The following is a 25,829-nucleotide window of genomic DNA, read 5'->3' as shown; positions in this document are numbered from 1 at the left end:
GCGAGGGAACACAGCACTCCTACTCAGGTAGAGAGAGAGAGAGAGGAGAGAGAGAGAGAGAGAGGAGAGAGAGAGAGAGAGAGGGGGGGGGGGGCAGAAAATGTGAATAACGTGTGTGTCCTATTCATGTAAGAATATGTTGGTACATGTTGGTACATGTGTGTGTGGGTGTGTGTGTGGGTGTGTGTGTTAGATGAGGAGAAGGTGGCGTTTGTGAACTGGATCAACAAGTCTCTGGCCAAAGATGAAGACTGTAAACACCTTCTACCCATGAACCCTGACGGAGACAGTCTCTTCAAATCAGTAAAAGATGGGATCCTGCTCTGGTAACACACACACACACACACACACACACACACACACACACACACACACACACACACACACACACACACACACACACACACACACACACACACACACTGCTATCATATACTCTGTTTTGTCTTTGCAGTAAAATGATCAACCTCTCCCAGCATGACACCATCGATGAGAGAGTCATCAACACCAAGAAACACACCACCTTTACCATGACCGTGAGTTAACACACACACACACACACACACACACACACACACACACACACACACACACACACACACACACACACACACACACACACACACACACACACACACACACACACACACACACACACACACAGGAAAGTTTGGACTGTCCCATATCAAAACTCTAACTCTCTCTCTCTCTATTCCTCTCTCTCCCTGTCTCTCCATCTCTCTCTCTCTCTATTCCTCTCTCTCCCTGTCTCTCCATGTCTCTCTCTCTCTCTATTCCTCTCTCTCCCTGTCTCTCCATCTCTCTCTCTCTCTATTTCTCTCTCTCCCTGTCTCTCCTTGTCTCTCTCTCTCTCTCTCTCTCCCCCCTTCTCTAGGAGAACCTGATGCTGGCGATAAACTCTGCGTTGTCTATCGGCTGTACCGTGGTCAACATCGACGCCCCTGACCTGATGGCTGGGAAACCCCACCTGGTGCTGGGGCTGCTTTGGCAGATTATCAAGATAGGACTGTTTGCTGACATAGAGATCAGCAGCAATGAAGGTACACACACACATTGTCAAACACATACACACATACACAGCCACAAACAAAGAGAGTGTCTCATTTAGTTTCAATGTCATATGAACTTCATGCCCATGTCAAACTATATGACCCCACCTGTAACATCCTGCAAGCCTATTGGCTGTTTGTGTGTGTGTGCGGATCTGTAACATCCTGCAAGCCTATTGGCTGTTTGTGTGTGTATCTGCAACATCCTGCAAGCCTATTGGCTGTTTGTGTTTATTTGCAGCTCTTATTAACCTGCTGTCTGAGGGGGAGGAGTTAGAGCACCTGATGTCATTGTCTCCTGAAGAACTGTTGCTACGCTGGGTCAACCATCACCTAGGCAACGCTGGGGCCCAACCAATCAGCAACTTCAGCCAAGACATCAAGGTAACACACACACTGTCACTCACGTACAGTCACCGCACACACACACACACACACACACACACACACGCACACGCACACGCACACGCACACGCACACGCACACGACACACACACACACACACACACACACACACACACACACACACACACACACACACTGCAAATATGTTGTTTATGTATTAATGCTGTTATTATACTGTGTTTGTAGGATTCCAGGGCGTATTTCTACCTGTTGGACCAGATCTCACCTAAAGGAGAGGACATAGACGAGATGGCCATCCTCATCGATATGACCGGCATCAATGTAAGCGTGTGTGTATTCATATGTGCGTGTTCATGTTTGCATGCGTGTGTGTGTGTGTGTGTGTGTGTGTGTGTGTGTGTGTTGCCGCTTACGTTTGTGTGTGTGTGTGTGTGTGTGTTGCCTCTTACGTTTGTGTGTGTGTGTGTGTGTGTGTGTGTGTGTGTGTGTGTGTGTGTGGCGTGTATAGGAGCGTGACGACGAACGCAGGGCAGAGATGATGCTTCGCCAGGCAGCCCGTCTGGACTGCAGACAGTTTGTCTCTCCTATGGATGTGGTGTCTGGCAACAGCAAGCTGAACCTGGCCTTCGTAGCCAACCTCTTCAACACACACCCAGCCCTGAAGAGGACTAACAGCAACAACATAGACACAGCACTCATAGAGGGTGAGCTGCACACACACACACTCACACACTCTTTCTCTCTCACACACACACACAAACACACTGTAATATGTGTAATGTTGTCCTAACAGGAGAATCCAGAGAGGAGAAAACATTCAGGAACTGGATGAACTCTCTGGGAGTTGCTCCCTATGTTAACCACCTCTACTGGTACAGTAACCACACACACACACACACACACACACACACACAGCAGACAGAGACAGACAGACAGACAGACAGACAGACAGACAGACAGACAGACAGACAGACAGACAGACAGACAGACAGACAGACAGACAGACAGACAGACAGACAGACAGACAGACAGACAGACAGACAGACAGACAGACAGAGAGTTGATGTTTGCATGTGTTTATTGGTGTGTGTGTGTGTTGCAGTGACCTGTGTGATGCGGTGGTAATTCTCCAGTTGTATGAGAAAGTCAACGTCCCTGTAGAGTGGAAAAAAGTCAACAGACCTCCATACTCTGCACTGGGAAGTAACATGAAGAAGGTACACACACACACACACACACACACACATACTTTATTTGAATCCACCAATCAAATTGAGAAAAAAAGGATCCCAAACATGTCAAAGGTCCATGTATGTGTAACCGATGTGAAATGGCTAGTTAGTTAGCGGTGGTGCGCGCTAATAGCGTTTCAATCAGTGACGTCACTCGCTCTGAGACTTGAAGTAGGGTTTCCCCTTGCGTTGCAAGGGCCGCGGCTTTTGTGGTGCGATGGGTAACGATGCTTCGTGGGGTGTCAGTTGTTGATGTGTGCAAGGGTCCCTGGTACGAGCCCAGGTTGGGGCGAAGAGAGGAACGGAACCTACACTGTTACATATGCAAGGCACTCAAAGGTACAGAAAGCACCTCCTTCTCCAAACAGCTAGGCTGCCCACGACAGCTGAAACAGAGCAGTACCTAGTCAATTGCTTTGCCCTAGTCAGGCTTCTCAGCAAAGGCCTGCTCCATGTAACCGTCCAATGAGCAGCCCACTTCCCTGGCCTCCCCCACAACAACAATATCTGGCGTATTTGACACACACACACACACACACAGATTCTCTTTTATCAATATATTGTTGATGAAAATACAGAGGATTTCCAGGCATTGTGTTGGTGTGTATGTGTGTGTAGTTGGAGAACTGTACCTATGCGGTGGAACTGGGTCGGAATAAAGCTCGATTCTCATTGGTGGGAATTGGAGGAGTGAATCTGAACGAGGGAAGTCCCATGCACACACTGGCTCTGGTCTGGCAGCTGATGAGGAGGTATGTACAGTACAAACACACACCTTTCCTTTTTCACTTCGACATCTCTCTCACCTCTTACTATCCCTCTATCATCCCCCACCCCCCTCAGGTACACTCTCCAGGTGTTGTCTGATCTAGGAGATGGGGAGAAGATTGGAGACCAGATCATAATCAACTGGGTCAACACTCAGCTCAAAGAGGGAGGCAAGGACTCACAGATCAGCAGCTTCAAGGTGGGTGTGTACGTGTGTGAACAGCTTTAATGTGTGTGTGTGTGTGTGTGTGTGTGGTGTGTGCGTGTGTGTGTGTGTGTGTGTGTGTGTGTGTGTGTGTGTGTGTGTGTGTGTGTGTGTGTGTGTGTGTGTGTGTGTGTGTGTGTGTGTGTGAACAGTTCTAATGTGTGTGTGTGTGTGTGTGTGTGTGTCCTGCAGGATAAGCTGATCAGTACTAGTCTCCCAGTGATAGACTTGTTAGACACCATTGCCCCGAAATCTATCAAAGAGGACCTGGTGAAGAGAGGGGAGCTCAGCGATGCAGACAAGCTCAACAACGCCAAGTAAATAACCCCTGACCCTTAACCTCTGAACTCTAAATGACCTCGACCCCCAACCTCTAACCTCTTACTTCTAATTGATCCCTATCCTCTGACCCCTGACCCCTGAGCTGACTTCCCTTCCCTTTTGTCTTCCTGTAGGTACGCTATCACGGTATCCAGGAAGATCGGAGCCCGTGTCTACGCTCTGCCTGATGACCTGGTCGAGGTGAAACCCAAGATGGTTCTGACTGTGTTCGCATGCCTGATGGGGAGGGGCATGAAGAAAGCTGACGGCTGAACACACACACACACGCTCAGACACACTAACATACACTAACAGCCTGTCCCAATTTGCATCTTGCCCTTTACCCTCTTCCTGTCTCTTGCTCATCTCGTCTGTGATTAGATCAGTGTATATAATCGGAGAATCAGAGCGCAGCTGATTGTTCATTAAACATTTATTTCAGTTATGTGCTCAAGGAGGCACTGATGGATCATTTTAATATCTCTAAATGATTCATGTATTAATTCATTCTGTATAAAAGAAACCACAGAATAGAATTATAAATCTATATAGTGGAGGGGACATGAACCCTTTGGTTTCAATCACACACACACACACACACACGCACACATACACACACCTTACAGAATGAACAGTACAGACATGCTGCAGACCTGTAAATGTTGTGTAATTCTCTTGACTTAGTAAACTCATTCTACCGACGATAATATCCTGGCAGCCTGACATTTTGTTCATGCAAATTGTGTGTGTGTGTGTGTGGGAGGAGTGGTGCATTTTTGAATACTCAATCATAAACACGTATAATAAAACCCATTTAAGAAACGTGTGTTTATGACACCCGTCACCCGGGACTGAGATAAATATTTACCAGAAACAAAGGAGGACAACAAAGGAGAACTGTGTGATGGAACTAGGTCAGTTATCCTTGTGTGAGTTGATGCACGGTTCCAACTTCCCCTCCCGCCTCACTCCCACGTTTCAACTGGCAGTGATAATTACTGTACCACAGATACATCTTCCCCTCTCGCCTCACTCCCACATTTCAACTGGCAGTGATAATTACTGTACCACAGATACATCTTCCCCTCTCGCCTCACTCCCACATTTCAACTGGCAGTGATAATTACTGTACCACAGATACATCTTCCCCTCTTGCCTCGCTCCCACATTTCAACTGGCAGTGATAATTACTGTACCACAGATACAGCTTTTTTGGGCTGAGCCTCAGAGGTGGAAACACAAACGGCAACATTTTGGAGCCAAACACTGGTGCTCAGCCTGATAATGTTAATAAATCACACGAGACCTACAAGCTCTTAGAATATATACCATGAGAGACCTACAAACTCTTAGAATATATACCACAAGAGACCTACAAACTCTTAGAATATATACCACAAGAGACCTACAAACTCTTAGAATATATTCCATGAGAGACCTACAAACTCTTAGAATATATACCACAAGAGACCTACAAACTCTTAGAATATATACCACAAGAGACCTACAAACTCTTAGAATATATACCACAAGAGACCTACAAACTCTTAGAATATATACCACAAGAGACCTACAAGCACTTAGAATATAAAGTACCAGTCAAAAGGTTTGTACACACCTACTCATTCAAGGGTTTTTCTTTATTTTACTATTTTCTACATTGTAGAATAATAGTGGAGACATCAAAACTATGAAATAACACATATGCAATCATGTAGTAAGCAAAAAGGTGTTAAACAAATCAAAATATATTTTAGATTTTATATTTTTCAAAGTAGCCACCCTTTGCCTTGATGACAGCTTTGCACACTCTTGGCATTCTCTCAAACAGCTTCACCTGGAATGCTTTTCCAACAGTCTTGAAGGAGATCCCACATATGCTGAGCACTTGTTGACTGCTTTTCCTTCACTCTGCGGTCCAACTCATCCTTTATCATCTCAACTGGGTTGAGGTTGAAGGTGTGTTGGGCCATTGTCCGTTTGAAAAACATAGTCCCACTAAGCGCAAACCAGATGGGATGGTGTATTGCTACAGAATGCTGTGGTAGCCATGATGGTTAAGTGTGCCTGCAAACTTTATGATTGAGTTGGAGGTGTGCATGGCCACGCAGCCATGGGTGAACAGGTAGTACAGGAGAGGGCTGAGAACACACCCTTGTGGGGCCACAGTGTTGAGGATCAGCGGGGTGGAGATGTTGTTTCCTACCCTCACCACCTGGGGGCGGACCGTCAGAAAGTCCAGGACCCAGTTGCACAGGGCGGGGTCGAGACCCAGGGTCTCGAGCTTAATGATGAGTTTGGAGGGTACTATGGTGTTAAATGCTGAGCTGTAGTCAATGAACAGCATTCTTATATAGGTATTCCTCTTGTCCAGATGGCAGTGTGCAGTGTGATGGCGATTGCGTCGTCTGTGGACCTATTGGGGCGGTAAGCAAATTGGAGTGGGTCTAGGGTGTCAGGTAGGGTGGAGGTGATATCATTCTTGACTAGTCTCTCAAAGCACTTCATGATGACAGAAGTGAGTGCTACGAGGCGATAGTCATTTAGTTCAGTTACCTTAGGTTTCTTGGGAACAGGAATAATGGTGGCCATCTTGAAGCATGTGTACACAGCAGACTGGGATATGGATTGATTGAATATGTCCGTAAACACACCAGTCAGCTGGTCTGCGCATGCTCTGGGGACACGGCGAGGGATGCTGTCTGGGCTGGCAGCCTTGCGAGGGTTAACATGTTTAAATGTTTAACTCACGTTGGCCATGGTGAAGGAGAGCCCACAGGCTTTGGTAGCGGGCTGTGTCAGTGGCACTGTATTGTCCTCAAAGCGAGCAAAGAAGTTGTTTAATTTGTCTGGGATCAAGACGTTGATGTTTTCTTTTTGTAATTCGTGATTGACTGTAGACCCTGCCACATACGTCTCGTGTTTGAGCCATTGAATTGTCACTCTACTTTGTCTCTATACTGACGCTTTGCTTGTTTGATTGCCTTGCGGAGGGAATAGCTATACTGTTTGTATTCGATCATGTTTCCAGTTGCCGTCCCATGATTAAAAGCAGTGGTTCGCACTTTCAGTTTTGCGCGAATGCTGGCATCAATCCACGGTTTCTGGTTAGGGAAGGTTTTAATAGTCACAGTGGGTACAACATCACCGATGCACTTACTAATAAACTCGCTCACCGAGTCAGCGTAAACGTCAATGTTATTGTCTGAGGCTACCCAGAACATATCCCAGTTCACGTGATTGAAGCAATCTTGAAGCGTGGAATCCAATTGGTCAGACCAGCGTTGGATAGATCTGAGCACGGGCGTTTCCTGTTTTAGTTTCTGTCTATAGGCTGGGAGCAACAAAATGGAGTCATGGTCAGATTTGCCGAAGGGAGGGCGGGGTAGGGCTTTGTATGCATCGCGGAACTTCGTAGCAATGGTCCAGAAAGCTACCAGCCCGTGTCGTGCATTCGATATGCTGTTAGAATATAGGAAGCCTTGTTCTCAGATTAGCTTTCTATGTCTGACCAGTTGGCCGCTCCGTCTGCCTCTCCTGTGTTGTTTTGGATCAGCCTCTGGGATAAGATCTCATGTCCAGGGTGGAGGTCCGAACAACAGATCCGCTTCGGGAAAGTCGTATTCCTGGTTGTAATGTTGGTAAGTTGACGTCGCATTTATATCCAATAGTTCTTCCCGGCTGTATGTAATAACACTTGAGATTTTCTGGGCTAACAATGTAAGAAATAATACGTAAAAAAACAAATTACTGCATAGTTTCCTAAGGACCTTAAGTGAGGCGACCATCTCTGTCGGCGCCATTTTGTATGGGTGGCTACTTTGAAGAATCTCAAATATAAAATATATTTACATTTGTTTAACACATTTTTGGTTACTACATGATTCCATATGTGTTATTTCATAGTTTTGATGTTTTCAATAGTATTGTACAATGTAGAAAATAGTAAAAAGAAAAAAAAACCCTTGAATGAGTAGGTGTGTCCAAACTTTTGACTGGTACTGTACAATCACAAGACACCTACAAACTCAGGCTAGTAGTCCAGATTCTCAATCTCAGAACCACCTGCAGAAGTAGACAGATATACACAGTTATATTGCACAGTAGAAAAAGGCCAATGTGATCATCATATTCAATAGGTAATGCTGGACAATAACAGTAACATGCAAATATTTTAGGATTTTTCCCACAGAGATTAAATTACTGAGTTCTAAATAATGTAAATCTGTGCGTTTTCCATCCTCTCTGCTGCAGTTTCCTCAAAGGAGAGCAGTTTGCGTTTGTAACTTGTCCGAATCAAGACTGGACCTCTACAGTTGCCATAGCCAAACGTCACTTTGGAGCGAAAGTTTTCAAACGGCTCCTTTGAGGAAGACATGAGGGCCGAAATGTTGTCGTTTCCGCATAACAGTGTACAATTTAGCCAGCTGTTTTGAAATAGAGCGTTTTGTGGACTGTTCACAGTCCCTGGTCTAAAGATGGAAGGCTTGGAAATGTCCGCTATGATACCTGCACTGCAGGAGCTAGCGAGGTGAGTCTGCGCTGTCTGTACGCTGGACGTTATTGTTTTGCTACTGTAGGTAGCTAACATGCTAGCTAATGCTGGCTAACTTAGTAAAATGTTCTAACTGCTCCGCATATTGCTGTTTAATGAAACAATTAAACAGTATGACTTCATAAACGTCAATAATGCTAACTAGCTCGGTAGCTTGTACACTTAGTTAGCTACTGTAGCTAGCTAACTACATTGCTGTAACAACTTGTTGTCAATGCAGTAGAATCAGTCACGCATATCAGACACATTGAAGGTTTGACGATTTTCTACACTTCCAGTGCCACCGCAGAGGAATACAACAAGGTGGTTCAGAAGCCTCGTCAGATTCTCTGTCAGTTCATTGACCGAATACTGACAGACGTAGATGTCGGTGAGTCGCAGTTAATCTCTCTGTCGGTGCTTCTCTCTCAGTTTCTGTCTCTTCTCGCCCAGTGTATTGACTGTGTGTATCTGTTTCAGTTGCGTTGGAGCTGTCTAAGAGGTCCAGTTCAGAGCCAGCGTGTGTGATGCTGTTGGACTTTGTTCAGCACATTATAAAGTCTTCCTCTCTGATGTTTGTCAACCCTGCCTGTCAGCTGGCCCACTTCACAGACACACAGCAGAGCAGCACCGGTAAGAACGCACACACACACTTGTGGTTTAAACTGTCCTCTCCCCCTTACTCCCTCTCCCTTATTCTCCCTCTCCGTCTCTCTCGCTAGAGTTCAGTAGGTGGGTTGTCGGCAGGTTGCTGCGAGTCGCCGCATCGCCAAGCTGTGACGTCATCCATGGGCGTGTCTCGGCCGTGCTCTGCTCCCTACTGCACGCACTCAGACCGCGAGCACCAATCACCTTCAACGTCATCGCCAAAGAGATGCTTGGATTGGCCCAGGACCTCAGCAATCTGCTCTACACACACACACACTCACACACCCCAGGAACACATAAACACTCTACAAACACACACACCTTGTGGCCGGTAACCCTGCAGTCTTTCTCTGTCTCTCTCACCCCTTATCTCACCCCCTCACCCCTCCTCCTCCCCTCGCCTGCCGCCTTGGAAACCCTGGTTGCGGTGACAGTGAACGTTCTAACTGACGCCCTCAGGGGATTGGCCAGCCGCAGGGAGATGGGGGTGGCTTGGGAGGCAGGCTGTTTGGTCGTGGCCTATGGGAGTGCTCGGTTAAGGAAGGTTGCTATGGTGATGCTGAGGCGGTTGGCGGAGATTGGTGGGTTCCCGGAGAGGCGGAGTCAGGAGTTTTTTACAGCGTACCTGACGCTGCTGGACACACACACACCTGAGCCAGAGACATATGGGGGAGAGCTGCTGAAGCTGACGCAGTGTGTGTTTGGATCTGCGCACACACCTGCTCACACACACACACGGTTTGAGCGTACCCACCTGGCCCAGCTGTTGGAACGTGTGTGTGTTCTGGCAGGGGCGGGCTTAGTTCTGGAATCAGAGGTCAGCCAATCGCTGAGCTTTGTCTTTAACTTCCTGTTGTCCGTTCCACCGGGATATGAGAGCGCCCCGTCTCTACGGAAACAGAGAGTCACTGATGTCTGCAGAACCCTCACACACTCCATCGGGATGGAGAAACAGTCTGAGGTACGCACACACCATAGAGGTAGAAAGAGGACTCATCTTTGTATCTGTGCAATTATAAAGTCTTTCTCAGCATGGCCAGCACAAGTGAAGCAATCTCTATTTTAAAGTAATCAATTTTCTTTTGTGTTAAAAAAAGCGTAAAGCTAATGTTGATGATTTACCACCACCTGCAGTGCTGGAGTCCTGAACCAAATCTTGTGTGTCATTCATTTATTGTGGCCACTAGACGGTGGTGATATTTTATAAACCATAGGCAACCCAATTTGAAGAAGACAATGCTCTGATCGTTGACTGATCGCTTCCAACCCATTGTAGTCTCTACCCAGTTGACTATTTTAAAATGGTGGAAACCCTCAATGGCAATGACCATGCTGAAACGGGTTATAACCATCTAGAGTCCCCTTTCCACCTGTATCTCTCTCTCTCTCTCACACACACACACACACACACACACACACTGGCCTTCATTTATCAACCAATTGCATTTGGTTTGTATATTTGTGTAAAGTCAGCTTACAGTTCTTTGTGTGTGTGTGTCAGTGTGTGCAGGGGTTTCTTTACACTGCCCTGAAGGCTGAGGTTGCCGTGGTGATGCAAGAGAGGGAGGATGGAGAAACGGCTGCTAAGCGACCCTGTCTACCCATCACCCCCCTGGCCAGCAAGACCCCCAAAACTTCCCCGATGTGAGTCACATCTGATCTCTACTCTCTAGATCACTCTAAATCCTGCTGTCCATATCAACATGCTACCATCTTTATCTCTCTCTGTGTGTGTAGGGAGGTGGACATGCGTGTGCGTAGTGAGGTGTGGGCGGCAGTGACCAGCAGGCTGGATGACCTTCTGGCCTCTCTGGTGAACTGTGACCTTGACCTGACGACCCCTGAGCCTGACACTGACCCTCAGATGACCCTGAGAGCTCTGGAGGGACTCGCTCTCATCCTGCACCTGGCTGGCCTCTGTTACACACACACCAGGTATCTCACACACACCCAGAAGGTAACACACCCCACATCATCTCTCACACAGATCTTTCCATCTCTGTCTCTCTCCTCCAGCTCCTCCTCTCTCCTGTGGCTGTCTGCCTCCACTCTGGGCAGGGCTTTGGAAACCTGTCAATCACTACTGGGCGGGGCTAAGTCTACCACTGACCACGCCCATATACAGTCTGCCATCCAGGTGGCTGTCAGAATACTGGACTCCATCATCTACCTGACAAGTAAGAATACACACACACAAGCACACACATGCATACATAAATTGTTGTGATGTAAAATGTCGTTCTCACCTCCGGTCTGTGCGTAGTGAGTAGCCCGGCTGAGGACAGTGGTCTCCAGAGTAGTGTGTGCACGTTGCTGTCTGTGCCATGGGTGTGTGAGCTGTCGTCTGTCCCAGCCTATCAGAAGGCAGGATTCCCCCCCAGCCTCCCCGACTTGGCTAAGAGACTGTCTCCCTGCTACTGTGAGTTACACTGTGTGTGTGTATGTGTGTGTGTGTGTGTGTGTGTGTGTGTGTGTGTGTGTGTATAACATCTCTGTCTCTGCAGCCCCCCAGGTCCAGGCGGAGTGTGTGTTGCTGCTGTCTCTGCTGCGTGGGGATGTGTGTGTGTCGTGGCGTGTGTCTGTGTGTTCCCAGGCCCTGGAGAGTCACCATGAGGTGGTCAGGGCCAGCGCTGTCAGGAGCTTTCCTCTACTACTGCACCACGTGGGACACACACACCACAACCTCACACACACCACCTTAATGTAAGTACACACACCACAACCTCACACACACCACCTTAATGTAAGTACACACACCACAACCTCACACACACCACAACCTCACACACACCACAACCTGACACACACCACAACCTCACACACACAACCTTAATGTAAGTACACACACCACAACCTCACACACACAACCTTAATGTAAGTACACACACCACAACCTCACACACACCACCTTAATGTAAGTACACACACCACAACCTGACACACACCACAACCTGACACACACCACAACCTCACACACACCACAACCTCACACACACCACCTTAATGTAAGTACACACACACCACAACCTCACACACACCACCTTAATGTAAGTACACACACCACAACCTCACACACACCACAACCTCACACACACCACCTTAATGTAAGTACACACACCACAACCTCACACACACCACAACCTCACACACACCACAACCTCACACCCACAACCTTAATATAAGTACACACACCACAACCTCACACACACCACAACCTCACACACACCACCTTAATGTAAGTACACACACCACAACCTCACACACCACAACCTCACACACACCACCTTAATGTAAGTACACACACACCACAACCTCACACACACCACCTTAATGTAAGTACACACACCACAACCTCACACACACCACAACCTCACACACACCACCTTAATGTAAGTACACACACCACAACCTCACACACACCACAACCTCACACACACCACAACCTCACACACACCACAACCTCACACACACCACCTTAATGTAAGTACACACACCACAACCTCACACACACCACAACCTCACACACACAACCTTAATGTAAGTACACACACCACAACCTCACACACACCACAACCTGACACACACCACAACCTCACACACACCACAACCTCACACACACCACCTTAATGTAAGTACACACACACCACAACCTCACACACACCACCTTAATGTAAGTACACACACCACAACCTCACACACACCACAACCTCACACACACCACCTTAATGTAAGTACACACACCACAACCTCACACACACCACAACCTCACACACACCACAACCTCACACACACCACCTTAATGTAAGTACACACACCACAACCTCACACACACCACAACCTCACACACACCACAACCTCACACACACAGCCTTAATGTAAGTACACACACCACAACCTCACACACACCACAACCTCACACACACCACCTTAATGTAAGTACACACACCACAACCTGACATACTTTCAGCGTTCAGGGGTATGCTAACAGTGTTTCTGTCTGTGTAGGAGTGTCCTGGAGGACAGCTCAGAGCAGGTGAGGGCAGAGCTAGCTGGTATTTCTGGTCAGCTGACCTGCGTCCTGTCGGGGAGCTCCAAATTAACTGTCAATCACAAGGAACCCCTCCCACTACCCATGATCCTTTGCTCCCGCCTCGGCCTTGCAGCTGAGCATGCTGGGAAGGGCACTCCCATTGGAGCATCCGTCATCAAGCCCGTCCTACCTCTGCTACGACCGAGCAGCAGCAGTGTTGCCAAAAGAGGTGTGTGTGTGTTCTTGTTTTAATGTTGACGAAATGAGTGTGTGAGATCTTACGTGTGTGTGTGTCTTAGCGTTCCTAGATGCTCTGCCGCACCTCTGCCAGCATGTCAACCTTGGAGGCAGAGACAGTGACTCTCTGGCCATTCTGAGAGATCTGATTGGCCTAATAGAAGACCCAGACCCGTCAGTCAGAACACTCTTCAGCCAATCAGTTCGCTTCCTGCTGTCGGAGCCCACCTCCGAACCCGACCAGGATCCAGTCAAGGAGCTGCTGGTGTCTCGTGTGAAGGAGGCGTTCAGTAAGGCTAAACTCAACAGAGACGACGAGCTACGCAGCACACTCATACTGACCACTGGAGAGATTGGCAGGTAACACACACGTCAGAAAACACTTTTAATGTCTTGGTGAAAAAGATGTGATGGAGATGAATTATACCTTGGTGACAGTTCTAACAAGCTTTCTCTCCTCTCTCTTTTTCTCTCTCTCTCTCTTTCTCTCCCCCCAGGGCTGCTAAAGGTAGCTTGGTGTCGTTCTCTCTCTTGAGGTTACTGCACTGTCTCCTGTCCAAGTCGTCTCCTGTCTCTGTGTCCGCCTACACACAGATCACTGCCCTGGCCACAGCTAGAGGACTCAAACTACAGACACTGTTCAGCCAGTACAAGAACCCTGTCTGCCAGGTAACACACACTTTTATATAATCACAACTGTCTGCTTGTACCTGGTTGTACCTAACAAGTGTTGGTGTGTGTGTTTAGTTCCTGGTAGAGTCTCTCCACTCGCGTCACGTCAGCGCCCTGCGGAGCACGCCAGAGCAAGGTAGCCAGCTAACCAATCAGAGAGAAGTAGCTCTGGACATCCTGTCTCAGGTCGCCCACGCCTTTGACTTCCCTGACCTGCACCGCTTCCTCACGGTATGTACACACGCACATATATACAGTTGAAGTCGGAAGTTTACATACACTTAGGTTGGAATCATTAAAACTAGTTTTTCAACCACTCCACAAATTTATTGTTAACAAACTATAGTTTTGGCAAGTCGGTTAGGACATCTACTTTGTGCATGACACAAGTCATTTTTCCAACAATTGTTTACAGACAGATTATTATATTATTTCACTTATAATTCACTGTATCACAATTCCAGTGGGTCAGAAGTCTACATACACTAAGTTGACCGTGCCAGCTTGGAAAATTCCAGAAAATTATGTCATGGCTTTAGAAGCTTCTGATAAATGATGTCAATTAGCCTGAGTCAATTGGAGGTGTACCTGTGGATGTATTTCAAGGCCTACCTTCCAACTCAGTGCCTCTTTGCTTGACATCATGGGAAAATCAAAAGAAATCAGCCAAGACCTCAGAAAAAGAAATTGTGGACAATTTCCAAACGCCTGAAGGTACCACGTTAATCTGTACAAACAATAGTACGCACGTATAAACACCATGGGACCACGCAGCCGTCATCCCGCTCAGGAAGGAGACGCGTTCTGTCTCCTAGAGATGAACGTACTTTGGTGCGAAAAGTGCAAATCAATCCCAGAACAACAGCAAAGGACCTTGTGAAGATGCTGGAGGAAACGGGTACAAAAGTATCTATATCCACAGTAAAACGAGTCCTATATCGACATAATCTGAAAGGCCGCTCAGCAAGGATGAAGCCACTGCTCTAAAACCTCCATAAAATAGCCAGACTACGGTTTGCAACTGCACGTGGGGACAAATATCATGCTTTTTGGAGAAATGTCCTCTGGTCTGATGAAACAAAAATAGAACTGTTTGGCCGTAATGATCATCGTTATGTTTGGAGGAAAAAGCGGGAGGCTTGCAAGCCGAAGAACACCATCCCAACCGTGAAGCACTGGGGTGGCAGCATCATGTTGTGGCGGTGCTTTGCTGCAGGAGGGACTGGTGCACTTCACAAAATAGATGGCATCATGAGGTAGGAAAAGTATGTGGATATATTGAAGCAACATCTCAAGACATCAGTCAGGAAGTTAAAGCTTGGTCGCAAATGTGTCTTCCAAATGTACAATGACCCCAAGCATACTTCCAAAGTTGTGGCAAAATGGCTTAAGGACAACAAAGTCAAGATATTGCAGTGGCCCTCACAAAGCCCTGACCTCAATCCTATAGACAATGTGTGGGCAGGACTGAAAAAACGTGTGCAAGCAGGGAGGCCTACAAACCTGACTCAGTTACACCAGCTCTGTCAGGAGGAATGGGCCAAAATTCACCCAACTTATTGTGGGAAGCTTGTGGAAGGCTACCTGAAACGTTTGACCCAAGTCAAAGGCAATGCTACCAAATACTAATTGAGTGTATGTAAACTTCTGACCCACTGGGAATGTGATGAAAGAAATAAAAGCTGAAATAAATCATTCTCTCTCCTATCATTCTGATATTTCACATTCTTAAAATAAAGTGGTGATCCTAACTGACCTAAGACAGGGAATTTTTACTAAGATTAAATGTCAGGAATTGTGAAAAACTGAGTTTAAATGTATTTGGCTAAGGTGTCTGTAAACTTTTGACTTCAACTGTGTGTGTGTGTATATATACACACACATTTCAGTTTGTTTATTAGGATTTAATTTGGACCAATTGAAATGTGTGTGTGTGTGTGTTTGCAGAGGACTCTCCAGGTGCTCCTCCCCTACCTGGCTGCGAAGGCCAGCACCACAGGCTCCGCCCTCATCAGGACGCTGGCCAATGAGATGAAAGCGAACCGGCGTGAGATCCTGATCAACAACTTTAAGTACATCTTCAGCCACCTGGTGTGTTCCTGCACTAAGGAGGAGCTGGAGAGAGCCTTCCACTACCTCCAGAGAGAGACGGAGATAGAACTGGGCTCTCTGCTGAGGCAGGACTTCCAGGGCCTGCACAACGAGCTGCTGCTACGCCTGGGAGAACACTACCAACAAGTACACACACTGGGGCATCGTTTTGTGTCCAACATCCTTTATCTGGAATACGTTCACTTCATGTCATCATGGCCTTTTGTGGCTTATTGCGTTGTCTGTGTAGATGTTTAATGGTTTGACCGTGTGTGTATGCAGGTGTTTAAGGGTTTGACCGTGTGTGTATGCAGGTGTTTAATGGTTTGACCGTGTGTGTATGTAGATGTTTAATGGTTTGACCGTGTGTGTATGCAGGTGTTTAATGGTTTGACCGTGTGTGTATGCAGGTGTTTAATGGTTTGACCGTGTGTGTATGCAGGTGTTTAATGGTTTGACCGTGTGTGTATGCAGGTGTTTAATGGTTTGACCGTGTGTGTATGCAGGTGTTTAATGGTTTGACCGTGTGTGTATGCAGGTGTTTAATGGTTTGACCGTGTGTGTATGCAGGTGTTTAATGGTTTGACCGTGTGTGTATGCAGGTGTTTAATGGTTTGACCGTGTGTGTATGCAGGTGTTTAATGGTTTGACCGTGTGTGTATGCAGGTGTTTAATGGTCTGGCCATCCTGGCCTCATTTGCCTCCAATGACGACCCGTACCAGGGACCCCGTGACATCACCACCCCGGAACACATGGTAATGACATCACACTGATGACATCATTGGTTTTCTGATTAGTTTCTAGGAGATGCATCAGTACTTTAGCAACGGTGAGGCTTCAGTGTCACTGAGTGCTTGGAAAATGTCTTCCTCTTTACTTTAAATCTCTCTCTCTCTCCCCCAGGCTGATTACCTCCAGCCCAAGCTGCTGGGCATCCTGGCCTTCTTCAACATGCAGCTGCTGAGCTCCAGTGCTGGGGAGAAGGACGGTAAGAAGATGGCCCTGACCAGCCTGATGGCCCTGATGAAGCTGATGGGCTCCAAACACACCAGCTCAGTCCGAGTCAAGATGATGACCACACTACGGACTGGACTACGATACAGACAGGACTTCCCTCTGCTCTGCTGCCAGTCAGTACACATAGTGCTAACACACGTATACACACACACACACACTAATAACGCACACACAAATTCAGTTTGCTTGCTTCCTTCTTCCTGGTTATAACTTATTGTTTCCTGTGTGGACAGGACGTGGGACTGTTTTGTGCGTACGGTAGAGCCCGCCCACCTGGGGCCGTTGCTCAGTCATGTGATCGTGGCGCTTCTTCCGCTGATACCACTCCAGCCCAGAGAGACTGCTGCTATAATACATTACCTCATACTGGACAACAGGTAACTGGACACACACCACCCACACACACACCACCCACACACACACACAGGTAACAATCTCTGTCTGTGTCCTATAGGGAAGAGGTGCAGGACTATCTCCATGAAATCTACTTCCTGCCAGACCACCCTGAACTCAAAGACATACACACTGTCCTGCAGGACTACAAGAAGGTAGGAACACAAACACACCCACACCCACACACAGTCCTACAGAAGGTGAGTACACACATATGGGTTATTACCCTGGCCAGATAAAGTCCTTCCAGCCTCTGGTCCGTAGGCCTGAGACTTTCACCCAAAAACACTGTTTCACTCCGCAGCGGAAAAGCACCAATACACTCACTTGTGATGATGACGAAGACAATGAAGGTTCTCTTCTCTCTAGTTGACGTCCAGGACCAGCGACCTGGCTGCAGGCCTGCAGCTCTCCATGAGGGCTGTCCAACACGAGAACCTGGACGTCAGAGTTCACGCTCTGACCAGCCTCAAGGACATGATGCACAGCAACCAGGTGTGTGCTGTTTCTTTAACAACACATGATTCATAGTTGTCACATTTTGTGTGTGTTGCTGAGAGGGTGTGTGTTATGTTCTGCTGTGTGTGTGTGTGTGTGTCTCTAGGAGTGGTTGCTGAGAGGGTGTGTGTTATGTTCTGCTGTGTGTGTGTGTGTGTTCTCTAGGAGTGGTTGCTGAGAGGGTGTGTGTTATGTTCTGCTGTGTGTGTGTGTTCTCTAGGAGTGGTTGCTGCGACAGGTGTGTGTTATGTTCTGCTGTGTGTGTGTGTGTGTGTGTGTTCTCTAGGAGTGGTTGCTGCGACAGGTGTGTGTTATGTTCTGCTGTGTGTGTGTGTGTGTGTGTGTGTGTGTGTGTGGTCTCTAGGAGTGGTTGCTGCGACAGGTGTGTGTTATGTTCTGCTGTGTGTGTGTGTTCTCTAGGAGTGGTTGCTGCGACAGGTGTGTGTTATGTTCTGCTGTGTGTGTGTGTGTTCTCTAGGAGTGGTTGCTGCGACAGGTGTGTGTTATGTTCTGCTGTGTGTGTGTGTGTTCTCTAGGAGTGGTTACTACGACAGGTGTGTGTTATGTTCTGCTGTGTGTGTGTGTGTTCTCTAGGAGTGGTTACTACGACAGGTGTGTGCGTCGGAGGCGGTAGAGCCTGTCATCTCCTCATTAGTCTCAGTGTTACTGCGAGGTTGTCAGGACTCTTCCCCAACGGCCAGGCTGCTGTGTGGGGAGTGTCTGGGGGAGCTGGGGGCCGTGGACCCTGGACGGCTGGACCTCTCTCACACACAGACACACGGCAGCAGCAACACCTTCGTGGTAAGGACAGAGTGTGAAAACGCTGTGAAATGAACCCAGAGAGGAAACAGCATTTATTCCAATTTGTTGAATCTGAATACATATTTATGTGTGTGTGTGTGTGTGTGTGTGTAGAGTGGGGTGGAGGAGAGTAACTTTGCCTATGAACTACTGACGGAGCTGACCAGGACTTTCTTGGCGTATGCTGATGATGTCAGAGCACAGGACTCGGCAGCCTATGCAATGCAGGTACACACAATATCATTCTTTATTGTTAACAACCAATTCACTCATTGGAGGCAAAAACATGGAGCTCCTTCCTGACGTGTGTGTGTGTGTGTGTGTGTGTGTGTGTGTGTGTGTGTGTGTGTGTGTGTGTGTGTGTGTGTGTGTGTGTGTGTGTGTGTGTGTGTGTGTGTGTGTGTGTGTGTGTGTGTGTGTGTGTGTGTGTGTGTGTGTGTGTGTGTGCGCGTGTTTGTTCCAGGAGCTGCTGTCTATATTTGAGTGTCGTGAGGGCCGTAGTGACTCCCCTGGTCGACGGCTGTGGAGGAGATTCCCTGAACAAGTCCAAGAGATACTGGAGCCTCACCTCAACAGCAGGTACTCTCACTCTCTCTCACTCTCTCTCACTCACTCACTCACTCACTCACTCACTCACTCACTCACTCACTCTCTATCTCTCTAACTCTCTCACTCTCTCACTCTCTCACTCTCTCTCTCTCTATCTCTCTCACTCTCTCACTCTCTATCTCACTCACTCACTCACTCACTCACTCACTCACACATCATCTCTCCTGTTTGTGTAGGTATAAGAGCAGTCAAAAGGTGGTGAACTGGTCCAAGGTGAAGAAACCTGTCTACCTCAGCAGCCGAGGAACCAAGTTCTCTGATTGGTCAGCTACCTGGGCCGGATACCTCATCAGCAAGGTAACCTCTGAGCCTGAAAGCTAACCTCAGAACTTTAACCACTGTCAGCTAGCTTTTCTGGATACCTCACCAGCCAGGTCAGTCTTGAAATGTATACCGTAGTTTATTGCCAACAACAAAAAACACTGGTCCCAACATTAAACCCTATGGTACACCCTTTTAAATATATATGTGGTAACTCCATTTTTAAAATGTATAAACATTCAAATTGTTTGGGGGGATAACTTTCTGACACGTTTTATGGGTTTGTTTCAGGTGAGACATGAGTTGGCCAGCAAGGTATTCACCTGTTGCAGTTTCATCATCAAACACGACTACAAAGTCACCATCTACCTGCTGCCCCATATACTGCTTTACATGCTGATGGGCTGCACTGCTGTGGAACAAGGAGAGGTACCACACACAGCTCACTACCTCCTCTTTCTTTATGACTAATACAATTACAACTAAAAGCTTATTTAGATCAAATGAACCTAATTAACTCCAACTGAGATTACATTTATTGTGACATTAAATGATTGATCTGGCCTCCCGAGGGGCGCAGCGGTCTAAGGCACTGCATCGCAGTGCTTGAGGCATCACTACAGACCCGGGTTTGATCTCAGGCTGTGTCACAACCGGCCGTGACCGGGAGTCCCATAGCTCGGCGCACAATTGGCCCAGCGACGTCTGGGTTAGGGGAGGGTTTGGCTCATTGCGCTCTAGCGACTCCTTGTGGGGGGCCGGGCGCCTGCAGGCTGACTTCGGTCGTCAGTTGAGCGGTGTTTCCTCCAACACATTGGTTCAGCTGGCTTCCGGGTTAAGAAGCGCGGTTTGGCGGGTCATGCTTCGGAGGACGCATGACTCGACCTTCGTCTCTCTCTCTCTCTCTCTCTCTCTCTCTCTCTCTCTCGAGTCCGTTGGGGAGTTGCAGCGATGAGACAAGATCGTAAATACCAATTCGATATCTCGAAATTGTGGCGGAAAAGGGGGTCAAATACAAAAAAAATGTAAAAGTTCTATTAAATCTGTTTCTCCAGGTAACAGAGGAAATGCTGGCTGTGCTCACAGAGGGTGATGGGCGTGGTGGGCGTGTCCAGGAGGCCTCATCTAGCCTTTCACAGCTCAGTACTCAGAACCAGGAAGCAACGTCCAGCCTGTCACAGCTGAGCACCCAGACTGTGTTCAGTATGCTGGCTCACCTCACCCAGTGGAGCCGACACACACTGTCGGCTAGAATCAAACACAGCGGTTAGTAACACACACACACGTCATTGCTGAACCTCAGAATGCACTGTGTAATAACAGCTCTCCATAATCAGGCGTGGAATTATGATTCGCTTTGAAGTGTGTCTCCTTTTGTCTTGTGTGTGTTTACAGAAAGTGGTGACTACCAGCGAGTGGTAGCGTTTCTAAAAGGGATCCCTCAGGACGTGTTAGCCAAGGCCTCTCTACGGTCTAAAGCCTACACCAGAGCCCTGATGCACTTTGAGGCTTACATACTGGAGAACAAAGAGAACATCCAGGATCATCTGAGCTTCCTACAGGTAACTCTCTCACACACACACACAACCGCATCACGTCTACCGGTGAGACACATACTTAATAGAGAATCCTAACACATAGTGTGTGTGTGTGCGCGCAGACGCTGTACGCGGCCATGCACGAACCGGACGGTGTGAGGGGTGCGAACGCTCTCCGGCGGGAAGAGCCGTCCCTACGGGAACAGATTCTAGAACACGAGAGCATCGGGTTGCTAAGAGACGCTACAGCCTGCTACGACCGGGCCATACAGCTGGAGTCCGACCAGGTAACGCACACATACACGTGTTGACGAAGTGTGTATCAGTATATGTGGTTGTGAATACAGACTGCAGTAAACTCTCTGTCTCTCTGTCTAGATCGGACACTACCATGGGGTGATGAGTTCTATGCTGGGGCTGGGACAGCTCTCTACTGTCGTCACACAGGTCAATGGAGTCCTGGCCAACAGGTGACAAAACACACACATCCATGCTAGTCCACTAAATGAGTCCTTTCCATTGTAAACAGGTTATTTTCACCTGGTTATCCATAGGCCCCAGTGGAAGTCTGATCTGAACACCTACAGGGTGGAAGCTGCCTGGAAGCTCAGCAAGTGGGACCTGCTGGAGGACTACCTGGGCTCTGGTGAGAACACACACATGTTGACGTTGTTGACATTGCTCTAACATTTGACCGTTGTTCTGGTGTGTGTGTGTGTGTGTAGATCGTAAGTCCAGCACGTGGGGTGTGAGGCTGGGTCAGATGCTGCTCGCGGCTAAGCGGCGCGACGCAGAGACATTCTACGACAAACTGAAGCTGGTCAGGACAGAGCAGGTGGTGCCTCTAGCTGCTGCTAGCTATGAGACTGGGACCTACCAGAGAGGATACGAATACATCGTCAGGTCACACACTAACCTCCTCACACACCGATACACCCACCTTTATACACACATACAGGCACACTGATGTTTGTGTGTGTTGTCTAGGCTCCACATGCTGAGTGAGTTGGAGCATGCCTTCACCGACCTCCAGAGACAGAGAGAAGGCCACGCCCCTAGCTCAGCCACGCTGCCCTCCCATTGGCCAGATCGGCTGGAGATGACCCAGAATTCTTTCCGCGCCAAAGAGCCAATCCTGGCCCTGCGGCGAGCCCTGCTGAGCATCGGCTCAGGGTGAGTCCCACTGGACTCTTTTAACCCAGTGCGAAGGAATATTTGATGTTTGTGCTTTTCTAATAACCAATTAGACTGGGTTCATGTAAGTGACTGATTGATCATGCCTGGGAGGAATCCTCACCATCAGTATCTGCCATTTGGCAGTACGCCCAGACCCTTGTTTTGAGAACGAAAGATGTCTCAGTTTCAAAGTCTCAGCTTGGAGAGAAGAAGCTTCGTGAGGTATTGGTCTGTCACATGCATGGACCAAATGAATGAATTATGAATAATGGATAAGTCATGCAAATATAAGTAGTAGATAAGAGAACTAACTGGACTGCTCCTTTCAGACCGGTACTTTATGCATCCAAGTTTGACTGTGACCTCTCCTGCTTGCTATTAATAAACAATGATTCATTTAATATGGACTTCAGGTGTCCCTGGTGGTCATTTCCACGACACCAACAAGCTAAAGCCAAGGCAGTCACTCTGACAGCTAATGCTAATTTTCTCATCACAGGCAAGGATACTCATTTTGTGTGTGTGTCTCAGTGTGTGTGAGGGGCTGGTCGGGGAGTGCTGGTTGCAGAGTGCCCGGGTGGCCAGGAAGGCAGGACATCACCAGACAGCCTTCAACGCTCTTCTGAACGGACAGAACACACACACTGCCGAATTACTGACAGAGAAGGCCAAGTGGCTATGGTCCAAGGTACACACATATAAACACACTAACCTGCTCTCTCTTACACACACACACACACACACACACTCACATGCATCTCTCTCTCTCTGTGTCTCTGTAGGGAGATGTCCACCAGGCGTTGATAGTTCTCCAGAAGGGAGTGACTCAGTGTTTCCCTGTCGACCAGCCTCTCTCAGACCAGAGGTGTCTACAGACCAAAGGTAAAGTCTACTGTTGTTAATAATGACATAACATAATGACATGGTATTACAGACATGGGTCATAATGATATGGTGTGATGTTTCAGGTAAAGCCATGCTTCTGGTGGGACGCTTCATGGAGGAGACAGCCAACTTTGAGTCCAACGCCATCATGAAGGCCTACAGGGTACCTAGCACGATACTACCCAACACGATACAACCCAACTACCCGACATTCAACTACCCGACACGATACTACCCGACATTATACTACCCGACATTATACTACCCAACTACTCGACACGATACTACCTGACATTATACTACCCGACATTATACTACCCGACATTATACTACCCAACACGATACAACCCAACTACCCGACATTATACTACCCGACACGATACTACCCGACATTATACTACCCGACATTATACTACCCAACTACTCGACACGATACTACCTGACATTATACTACCCGACATTATACTACCCGACATTATACTACCCAACACGATACAACCCAACTACCTGACATTATACTACCCGACATTATACTACCCGACATTATACTACCCAACACGATACTACCCGACATTATACTACCCGACATTATACTACCCAACTACTCGACACGATACTACCTGACATTATACTACCCGACATTATACTACCCGACATTATACTACCCAACACGATACTACCCGACATTATACTACCCGACATTATACTACCCAACTACTCGACACGATACTACCCGACATTATACTACCCGACATTATACTATCCGACATTATACAACTCAACTACCTGACGTTAGACTACCCAACACGAGACTACCCGACATTATACTACCCGACATTATACTACCCAACACGATACAACCCAACTACCCGACGTTATACTACCCAACACGAGACTACCCGACATTATACTACCCGACATTATACTACCCAACATGATACTACCCAACTACCCGACATTATACTACCCGACATTATACTACCCAACAAGATGCTACCCAACTACTCGACACGATACTACCCGACATTATACTACCCAACACGATACTACCCGACATTATACTACCCAACAAGATACTACCCAACTACTCGACACGATACTACCCGACATTATACTACCCAACACGATACTACCCAACACAATACTACCTGACATTATACTACCAACACTATACTACCCGACATTATACTACCCAACACGATACTACCCGACATTACACAACCCAACATTATACTACCAACACGATACTACCCGACATTATATTACCCAACACGATACTACCCAACTACCCGACATGATACTACCCAACTACCCGACATTATACTACCCAACACGATACTACCCAAATACCCAACATTATACTACCCGACATGATACTACCCAACACGATACTACCCGACATTATACTACCCGACACGATACTACCCGACACGATACTACCCGACATGATACTATCCAACACGATACTACCCAACTACCCGACATTATACTACCCAACAAGATACTACTCGACATTATACGACCCAACACGATTCTAGCCGACATTATACTACCCGACATTATACTACCCGACACGATACTACCCGACATTATACTACCCGACACAATACTACACAACATTATACTACCAACACTATACTACCCGACATTATACTACCCAACACGATACTACCCAACTACCTGACATTATACTACCCGACACGATACTACCCAACGCTATCAACCATGTACTACCCAACACTACTACCCAACACTATACTACCCAACACTATCAACCATATACTACCCAACGCTCTACTACCCAAACTATGAACCATATATTACCCAACGCTATACTACCCAATACAATACTACCCAACGCTATCAACCATATACTATACTACCCAACACTATACTACCCAACGCTATACTACCCAACACTATCAACCATATAAACTCAGCAAAAACAGAAACGTCCTCTCACTGTCAACTGCGTTTATTTTCAGCAAACTTAACATGTGTAAATATCTGTATGAACATAACAAGATTCAACAACTGAGATATAAACTGAACAAGATCCACAGATATGTGATTAACAGAAATGGAATAATGTGTCCCTGAACAAAGCGGTCAAAATCAAAAGTATCACTATACTACCCAACACTATCAACCATATACTTACTACGCAACACTATACTACCCAACACTATCAACCATGTACTACCCAGAGCTATACTACCCAACACTGTCCAGTGCCATCATGAAAGCTTACAACGTACCCAACACTAACGTTGCCTTCCTCTACCTCTCCTCTGTAGGACGTGACCACCCTGCTACCAGAGTGGGAGGACGGTAACTTCTACCTGGCTAAATACTATGACAAGTTGATGCCCATGGTGACAGACAACAAGCTGGAGAAACAGGGAAACCTCATACGATACATCGTCACCTACTTTGGAAAGTAAGACCAGCATCTCTCCTGTCATCATATTGAAAT

The 25,829-nt window shown here is 47.3% G+C and overlaps 2 protein-coding genes across 7 annotated transcripts in view; both read left to right on the top strand.

The window, feature by feature from the left end:
- Window positions 1-4,669, top strand: part of LOC106591444 (plastin-1) — a 14,787-nt gene extending 10,118 nt beyond the window's left edge. For all 3 annotated transcript variants that reach the window (XM_045697739.2, XM_045697740.2, XM_045697741.2), the window contains 13 exons: window positions 1-27; window positions 194-326; window positions 455-536; window positions 896-1,061; window positions 1,312-1,454; window positions 1,662-1,757; window positions 1,945-2,140; window positions 2,230-2,308; window positions 2,539-2,653; window positions 3,287-3,420; window positions 3,512-3,635; window positions 3,834-3,958; window positions 4,097-4,669. The exon at window positions 1-27 is cut by the window's left edge and continues 103 nt beyond it. In XM_045697739.2, the coding sequence (XP_045553695.1) occupies window positions 1-27; window positions 194-326; window positions 455-536; window positions 896-1,061; window positions 1,312-1,454; window positions 1,662-1,757; window positions 1,945-2,140; window positions 2,230-2,308; window positions 2,539-2,653; window positions 3,287-3,420; window positions 3,512-3,635; window positions 3,834-3,958; window positions 4,097-4,235 (1,559 nt within the window). In that variant the 3' untranslated portion in view covers window positions 4,236-4,669. The remainder of the gene's footprint in view (window positions 28-193; window positions 327-454; window positions 537-895; window positions 1,062-1,311; window positions 1,455-1,661; window positions 1,758-1,944; window positions 2,141-2,229; window positions 2,309-2,538; window positions 2,654-3,286; window positions 3,421-3,511; window positions 3,636-3,833; window positions 3,959-4,096) is intronic.
- A 3,599-nt stretch (window positions 4,670-8,268) lies between these two features.
- atr (ATR checkpoint kinase) overlaps window positions 8,269-25,829 on the top strand; it is a 41,363-nt gene continuing 23,802 nt past the window's right edge. For 2 of the 4 annotated variants that reach the window (XM_045697733.2, XM_045697737.2), the window contains exons 1-34: window positions 8,269-8,493; window positions 8,796-8,887; window positions 8,977-9,129; window positions 9,219-10,105; window positions 10,646-10,788; window positions 10,882-11,321; window positions 11,408-11,563; window positions 11,649-11,847; window positions 13,150-13,403; window positions 13,474-13,771; window positions 13,909-14,080; window positions 14,159-14,314; window positions 16,031-16,321; window positions 16,841-16,930; window positions 17,079-17,305; window positions 17,426-17,569; window positions 17,647-17,740; window positions 17,955-18,080; window positions 18,678-18,884; window positions 18,999-19,112; window positions 19,348-19,463; window positions 19,670-19,790; window positions 20,046-20,183; window positions 20,810-21,020; window positions 21,150-21,316; window positions 21,415-21,579; window positions 21,671-21,762; window positions 21,847-21,938; window positions 22,018-22,195; window positions 22,280-22,465; window positions 23,000-23,156; window positions 23,251-23,350; window positions 23,437-23,516; window positions 25,651-25,793. In XM_045697733.2, coding sequence (XP_045553689.2) covers window positions 8,441-8,493; window positions 8,796-8,887; window positions 8,977-9,129; window positions 9,219-10,105; window positions 10,646-10,788; window positions 10,882-11,321; window positions 11,408-11,563; window positions 11,649-11,847; window positions 13,150-13,403; window positions 13,474-13,771; window positions 13,909-14,080; window positions 14,159-14,314; window positions 16,031-16,321; window positions 16,841-16,930; window positions 17,079-17,305; window positions 17,426-17,569; window positions 17,647-17,740; window positions 17,955-18,080; window positions 18,678-18,884; window positions 18,999-19,112; window positions 19,348-19,463; window positions 19,670-19,790; window positions 20,046-20,183; window positions 20,810-21,020; window positions 21,150-21,316; window positions 21,415-21,579; window positions 21,671-21,762; window positions 21,847-21,938; window positions 22,018-22,195; window positions 22,280-22,465; window positions 23,000-23,156; window positions 23,251-23,350; window positions 23,437-23,516; window positions 25,651-25,793 — 6,242 coding nt within the window. In that variant the 5' untranslated portion in view covers window positions 8,269-8,440. The remainder of the gene's footprint in view (window positions 8,494-8,795; window positions 8,888-8,976; window positions 9,130-9,218; window positions 10,106-10,645; window positions 10,789-10,881; window positions 11,322-11,407; window positions 11,564-11,648; window positions 11,848-13,149; window positions 13,404-13,473; window positions 13,772-13,908; window positions 14,081-14,158; window positions 14,315-16,030; window positions 16,322-16,840; window positions 16,931-17,078; window positions 17,306-17,425; window positions 17,570-17,646; window positions 17,741-17,954; window positions 18,081-18,677; window positions 18,885-18,998; window positions 19,113-19,347; window positions 19,464-19,669; window positions 19,791-20,045; window positions 20,184-20,809; window positions 21,021-21,149; window positions 21,317-21,414; window positions 21,580-21,670; window positions 21,763-21,846; window positions 21,939-22,017; window positions 22,196-22,279; window positions 22,466-22,999; window positions 23,157-23,250; window positions 23,351-23,436; window positions 23,517-25,650; window positions 25,794-25,829) is intronic. The other 2 variants (XM_045697735.2, XM_045697734.2) reach the window with 2 other exon arrangements.

This window comes from Salmo salar, chromosome 16, assembly GCF_965601325.2.
Source record: "Salmo salar chromosome 16, fSalSal1, whole genome shotgun sequence".
NCBI classification, from domain to species: Eukaryota; Metazoa; Chordata; class Actinopteri; order Salmoniformes; family Salmonidae; genus Salmo; species Salmo salar.
Note: the sequence above shows the minus strand (reverse complement) of the source record. Positions and strands in the feature narration are given on the sequence as shown.